The sequence below is a fragment of the Mustela erminea genome, chromosome 16, assembly GCF_009829155.1.
Source record: "Mustela erminea isolate mMusErm1 chromosome 16, mMusErm1.Pri, whole genome shotgun sequence".
Lineage (NCBI taxonomy): Eukaryota > Metazoa > Chordata > Mammalia > Carnivora > Mustelidae > Mustela > Mustela erminea.
The window spans coordinates 14049841-14057197 of NC_045629.1; the positions used below are offsets into that span (position 1 = coordinate 14049841).

Below are 7357 nucleotides of genomic sequence, written 5' to 3' on the forward strand. Positions count from 1 at the left end.
CTGTGAGTATACACCTGTGTGTGTATAATCAGTGTTCCTACGCTTGGATATAACTTGTGTACGTTGAACTTGCAACATGAAGTGTGGGAACTGATACCATTCCACAGATGGACTTGAAATAGACTTTCAGAAGTCAATTCCTAAATCGTAGGAGATGATCTTTATTGACTTATGGCTTAACCACTGTGTGGATTTTCCTGAAAATAAGTGTAATTTGGGCAGGTTTTCCCTCCTGCTTGGCCGGTTTCTAGTACATGTTTAGAAGATGCAAACTTCTCTGGGTGTTAGCCCTCAGTCCAGACATAAATGGAAGATGGCGGTAAAAATACCCCTAAGTTCTCAGGCCACAGTTTTCCTTCCACTGACGAATGGATAGGGTTTCTACCTTGTGCCCACATCAATCCTGGGAGCTGGGAATGTATTAAAAGGGTAAGAAAACACCATCCCTTTTCCTGAGTATTTTTCTCTTCCTGTGGGCGATCAAGACATAAATGCACCCATCAGAAAATATAGAAGTCAGCAAACAGTAGTTAACTGGGGGAGCAGGGAGGAGCACCAGAGCACGCAGGTCTCTCCAGGACAGACTGGGGAAGAGGCTGGTGAGGATTGGGGAAGGCCTGGAGAGGATGGGGAGACGGAGAGGGTACAGAGAGCAGAAAGCCATTGGGGGAGGCAGAAGGAGCAGAACAATGTGGGGTGCACGAGAAGCACGACTTGGGGGTTGCATAGTCTACATCGCTACCCTTTTTATCAGTGGGGATAATTAGGAGATTACTGTACTTGTAAATTTGGGCCCGGGCCAAATAATACCCAATTTGTTCATAAACTTCATTTTTTAAGGACTATTAATTCAGCCCCTTTTCTGAGCAATAAATTAACATTTTATGAAGATTAAGTTGCAGACACAAAATTGAACGCCTCTTTAAACACCATGATTACCAGCAGTGCAGCCAATTTGTCATTGCTAAATTGTGTATCAAGCTGAATAGTTGCTCATATGTTTTGGATTTGTTGTTGTTGTTGTGGATAATTATTTTTTCTTCTCCAGATTTTCCTGCATGGAAACAATTTAAACAGCCTTCACCAGCTAATCCACCCTGAATTTTTGCCCTCTGAATTTGGAGGAACCCTTCCTCCTTATGACATGGGAACTTGGGCCCGGACGTTACTTGGTCCAGACTACAATGACGAAAATGACTATACTCACACTTCCTACAATGCAATGCACGTGAAACACACATCCTCCAATCTGGAGAGAGAATGCTCACCCAAGCCGATGAAGAGGTAAGACCTGCATTATCAGAGCTTCCCAGACAAAGGTCAATAAGCATTTTTGATTTGGGCCCTATTGTGGGTTAAGAATTGAAGAACTTTATGGGCACAGAACTTGAATAAAATAAATTGCAATACATTCTCAGCAGATTTCACTAGAATTGAAAGCCAGTGGGGCTTGGCTGGTCCAGAAGTCCAGTAGTCCCCGTTGTATTAAAGAAACCGTTAAAGGCTAGACCTTGCTCATGCCGTGATTACAGTGCTCATCTCTAGACAGTCGGAGTTAACACAAAGAGAATGAAATGTTGGGCCTTTGAGATGCCCTGGGTTGAAAAGCAGCCTGCAAGAAAGCATTTCTTTCTATTTAAATGCATTTTAGAACCATTTATTGAACATTTACTTGCCTGGGCCCTGGGAATACACATAGGAATAAGAGAAGAACAGAGAAGTGTGGCCCAGGATATTGTGTATTAGTTTGCTAGGGCTTCTGCAACAACATACCACAGACTGGGGTGGCTTAGACAACATAAATGTGTTTTTTCACCATTCTGGAGGCTAGAAGTTCAAAATCAAGGTATTAGCAGGGTTGGTATCTTATGAGACCTCTCTCCTTGGCTTATAGACACCTGTCTTCTTCCTGTATCTTCAGATGGACTTCCCTCTGTGTGTCTGTGTCCTGATCTCTTTCTATACCAGTCATGTTGGATTAGGACCCACCCTAAAGACTTTGTTTTTCCCTAATTACCTCTTTGAAAGTCTCTGTCTTCAAATACAGTCCCGTTCAGAAGTACTGGGGATTAGGGCTTCGACATACGAATTTGGGGTGGGCAGGGCACAGTTTATCCCATAACATATTATTACGTGTATCCTTCTATGCCAGTAAATCTAGACACATCTCGTGCTTTTAATGATGCATGGTATTCCAATAGATGAATACATCACAGCGAAGCCATTTTCTTCTTGATGGGCATTTAGCTTATTTCTAAGTTTTTTGTCTATTCCGAATGAAGAGACTCGTGTAAGTCCTTGATAGCCCTCCTTCCTTCTCACAGGAAGTTCCTCAGGTAAGCTTGGAGTCCTGAAGCCGCTGGGTCAGAGGGTGTGTGATTTTAAAACCAGCCCACGCTGCCTAGCAGCCCTTCAAAATGGTCGTTCAGATGGATACTCCCACCAGCCTGTATGAGAATGTCCTTCCCCAGACTCTTGAAAAGTACTTGATATTATCAGACGTTAATTCTAATAATCATCCTGATGGGAGGACAATTTCATGTCATATATGTTTTCATTTGTGTCTCCTCACCCGACATTGGTAGGCAGAGAAATGACCTCATGGGTTCTGGGTTTTATGAGGATCATGGAATTCACAGGGAAATGCAGACTAAAAGCCATCAGTAGGTGAATGAGGGCCATAGATAAGACTGAAGCAATGTCTGGCCATCCTCTGGAGGTATTTGGGGAAGGAAAGTCTCCTATGGATAACTGGGCTTGCACTGATGTCCTGAAGCAAGAGAGAGTGCCCAGGAGGAGGATCTCCACATTTCCTGCTCAGGTGGGAATATTACATTCACATGTCTAGTAAGGCTTCTCGGCTGAGACTGGAGAGATCTGGAAATTCACTTATTCCCCAGATTAACAGCAGACATTCTTTGGGAAGTGATGGTCATAGGATTGAGAGGCTAGCTTTGTGTCTCTACCGTGAAGGGCCTGACCTTACTGGAACAGGTGAGATTGTCCCACCCAGGTTCTGACTGACTCTCAGTCCAGGTTCCAGTACAGTAATGATAATGATGTAACAACTCACACCATTAACACTGCTCTGAGCCCATTTCCTGCATTAACTCTAAATCTTCACCTTAACTGTATGAGCAAGTTATGATCATTCTCCCTATTTTGCAAGTTAAGAAACTGAGACACAGAGAGGTTAAGCAACTGCTCAAGGTCACACAGCTAGTAAATGGCCAACTGGGATTCAGAGCTGGGCAGCCCAGCTCCACACTCTGCATTTCTGTCCTCTATAAGCTATGGCACACTGTCTGCTTTTCCTCACACTTTCTACCCTCACCTCTAGTCCCAGGCTTCTCTCTCCAATCCCTCCATGGGCAGGAGCAATGACCCTTCCTGTGGTTTGTCCCTATCTTATCTCTAGAGACTTAGATAAAGTCATCATATCCTCATATTTTTTGGAATGTCCAAAGTCCAGAGGCATAAAATAGGAATTTGCCACTCTTTCTCCAGATGATCAGTTACAGACTTACATCTCTTTTGGGTGACAAGACATGTCCTGATCCAAGTTCTCCCTCTAAGTTGACATTGAAGATCAGAGGAAGTGATAGCCTTTATTATGAGATGGTGAGTTCTGGAGGCTAAAATCTTTGTATAACATTTATTCACTTCACACCCTCCTCAAGAATCGAACTCAATGTCCAACACACAACAGACACCCCATGAATGAATTATTATTGAATGAAAGCTGTTGCCTCCAAAACCCGATCTTGGTGCAGTTGTCCAATTACTCCAACCAAAATGTCAGCTCCCAGATGGAGAGAGCTGATTTTTCCTGGCTTTCATGGATCCTGCCTTATAGACTCTTACAGCCCAGTAAGGGAGATAAGGTTTGCCCACAAATAACTCAAATGTAGTACATAATGGGAGAGGTACTATAAAGGAGGTATAAGAACCTGCTGCAATTCTAAGGAAACATTCTAATTTCAGCCAGGAAGACTCTTAGACAAGTATTCTGGGACAAAGGCAGGTTTTGGAAAAGGTAAGACATTGATGTCAAAATCTAAGACTATGCCAGAGAAGTTAGTAATTGTTTTTGGGTTTTTTGAAAATTTTATTTATTTGTTTAAGAGAGAGAGAGATCCCTCTCTGCATCTCCCGATGCAGGACTCTATCCCAGAACCCTGGGATCATGACCTGAGCCAAAGGCAAACGCTTAACTGACTGAGCCACTCAGGCGCCCCAAGAAGGTAGTAATTGTGTTCTCATCTCATTGTCTTACCAAGGCCATCAAGGTATCCTGCTCATTCTTCCTTTCATTGGTGGTGGCATCTTTAGGCCATTGCTTAAAGATTGTATTTATTTATTTATTTTGGTGGGGAGGGGCAGATGGAGAGAGAAACTCTAGCAGACTCTGTGCTCAATGGGGAGCTCAACATGGGGCTCAATCTCATGACCCTGAGATAGTGACCTGAACTGAAACCAAGAGTGGGTCGCTGAACTGGGTGTACCACCCAGGTGTGCCCCATTTCTTGGAGATTATAGGGACCAGCAGGATGAGCAGTGAGGAGGCTGGTATCAGCAGTGATGCAGCAAAGAGGGACCACCCAGCTGTGGGACTGTGTTTGTCTGGTGCTTCACTGATGGAGGTCGATGGTGACTGAGAAAATTACAGCAACATAACAGCCACCACTCATAGCATCTCTGAGCCCTCAGAACCAGGGACATGGGGAAATGGAAAAAAGAATTGGAGATTTTAAAGGTCATCTCTTCCAGCTTCCCCCCTGATGTGGGGTCTGTTCTCCAGCCCAGGCTCTCAGCCGGACTCAGTGTGCATTGTCTGGAGATGGGCAGGCTGCTAATGGACAGTGTGTTCCCTGTAGCATCGTTTTGGATAAGTACCCCCTTGGTCTGAGCTAGATGACCTGGGTCTGTCCTGTGGGTTAACATTCCAACTTCCAATGGGGAGACACTGCCCAGAGTCCCAATCCCTGACACCATAGTTCCCACCAGTCTTCAGGTCCATTTGGAGTCAAACGGACTTTTGTGGACTGTCCTTGGAACTTAGTATTTATAATGTTATCTCTGAGTTCCAAGTGGCTCTGAACAATGTTTCTGGCATGTGTAGAGTAAAATCCAAGATACATAAAATTCTCAGTGGGTTAGTGGTTCTAACAAGTTCTTTTCAACCCTTTAGCAGAAAAACTTTTAAAAAATTATTAATTTAACACCTGGGTGGCTCAGTCGGTTAAGCATCTACCTTTGGTTCAGGTCATGATCCCAGGACCCTGGGATGGAGGCCCGCATCGGGCTCCCTGCTTGTGGGGAGTCTGCTTCTCCCTCTCTTCTCCTCATTCATGCTCTCTGTCTTTCTCTCTCAAATAAATCAATAAAATCTTTTTAAAAAATATGGTTTATATGGAAAACTTTCTAAAGAGTTGATTTCAATATTGATCTGTTCTTTAATAAAATGATCTTTTTATGGGTTTTTAAGTGTGGGGCATTCTCTGCTCCACAACTAAATGACCCCGAGTGTTGTATTTTTACCTTCTTGCTTCTGTTTTGTTTTTTTTAAGATTTTATTTATTTATTTATGTGACAGAGAGAGATCACAAGTAGGCAGAGAGGCAGAGAGAGAGAAAGGAGGAAGCAGGCTCCCCGCTGAGCAGAGAGCCTGATGCGGGGCTCGATCCCAGGACCCTGAGATCATGACCTGAGCCGAAGGCAGAGGCTTTAACCCACTGAGCCGCCCACACAACCCTGTTTCTGTTTTTTATTCTACAATTTACTCTGTTTCCTTGCTTCTGGGCCATCAGCTGTCACTTTCTGTTCCTGGAACTATTTATGTCAGAAGCACTCTGTTTCCTTCTATCTAATTTACTACCAGACTATGTTTTTGGCTTGGAAAGGTAGCCCAGCTTAATAAAACTGTCCAATAACTAACAGCAAACAGGCTTTATAATAGTTATGATGATTTTGGCTGCAAATTAGATAAAACTCCAATCGGACTGCTTTAAACAATATGGACAATTGATTGTTTCACATAAGGAGCCATCATAGAGTGAGGTGACTACAGAATTGTGTGTCTCAGTAGCTCACTGGTGGCGCGTGCGACCCAGGCTCCTGCCCCCGTGTCCCACACAATCAAGACATCTCAGGCAGGAGTGCACCCCTGATTCACACGGGCAGATGTGCCCAAACCAGTGGGTCTTTTTATCACCTAGGAAGGAGAAGGAGCTGGCTTGGGGTCAGGACCCAGCAGCGTGATGTGTCTGCCTCATGGAGCAAGGACATGGTCTTTCCATCAGTTTGTAGATTTTGTGACATCTCTTTCAATTATTAGACTTATTAATTAGGGCTATTAATTGCTTCTGAGTTCTAGGCTTAATCTCTAAATGGCTATAGAGATTATGTAAAAAGCATACACACAGACACACCCAGACATGGAAAAACACAGTCTCTTGAACTACTGGAGGACAATTAACCATTTTTGGAAAAGTTCTACTTGAAAAACACATATATGTATTTATTATAAACATGTACATATACTCAGACATGTATATACTCTATATTGTGTATGAATGTATAAATACGTGTATGTGTATGTATTGAAATATATACAGATATATATATATATGCACACATTTTTTTAAAAAGATTTTTTTTAAAAAGATTACCAGTAATTATTGGTAAAAGATTACTGGAAATAATATGCATTTTAGCCTAAGACCTGGATTCTGAGTGGGAACTGGGGCCTTTCCTGGGAGCTGGAATCGTCCAAAGGCAGATTGCCCTGCAGATTGGGCAGTTTGGAGGAATGCTGCTCAGAGCCCCTGCTCAAGAAACACAGGTGTGCTGGGGTGCCTGGGTGGCTCAGTCCTTAAGCATCTGCCTTCTGCTTAGGTCACAATCCCGGGGTCCTAGGATCAAGCCCCATATCGGGCTCCCTGTTCAGGGGAGGGCCTGCTTCTCCCTCTCCCACTCCCCACTCCCTCTCTTGCTGTATCTCTGTCAAATAAATAGATAAAATTTTATTAAGAAAGAAAGAAAGAAACAAACAAACAAACAGGTGTGACCTGCTGCCCTGCAGCCTGGGAGGCCACAGGCAGCGCAGATCACTTTACTCGGTTACTCTGTTGGTCTCTACTAAGCTTCGTCAGCCCAGAGGGCTGCAGTTGATTGACCCTGGAGTTGATGATCTCAAAGACATAGAAAGCTTTCCTGGTCTTTCTGGGCCAAAGTCAAAGGGAGCGCCCTGAGAAGTCAGGCTCTCTGCCAGGGGAAGCCACCAACCCTGGCCAACAAGGGAGCGGCTGATTTCCTAAGCCTAGGGCATGTGGTCGACCAAACAGGATTGGCATAG

At 43.9% G+C, this 7357-nt stretch overlaps 1 protein-coding gene across 2 annotated transcripts in view; it reads left to right on the forward strand.

Moving 5' to 3' along the window:
* The window catches only part of CLVS1 (clavesin 1), a 179900-nt gene that overhangs the window by 150315 nt on the left and 22228 nt on the right, over positions 1-7357 (forward strand). Inside the window, exons 5-6 of one of the 2 annotated variants that reach the window (XM_032316771.1) lie at positions 1049-1284; positions 2325-2706. In XM_032316771.1, coding sequence (XP_032172662.1) covers positions 1049-1284; positions 2325-2340 — 252 coding nt within the window. In that variant the 3' untranslated portion in view covers positions 2341-2706. Of the gene's footprint in view, positions 1-1048; positions 1285-2324; positions 2707-7357 lie in introns of those variants that run through there. The other variant, XM_032316770.1, reaches the window with a different exon arrangement.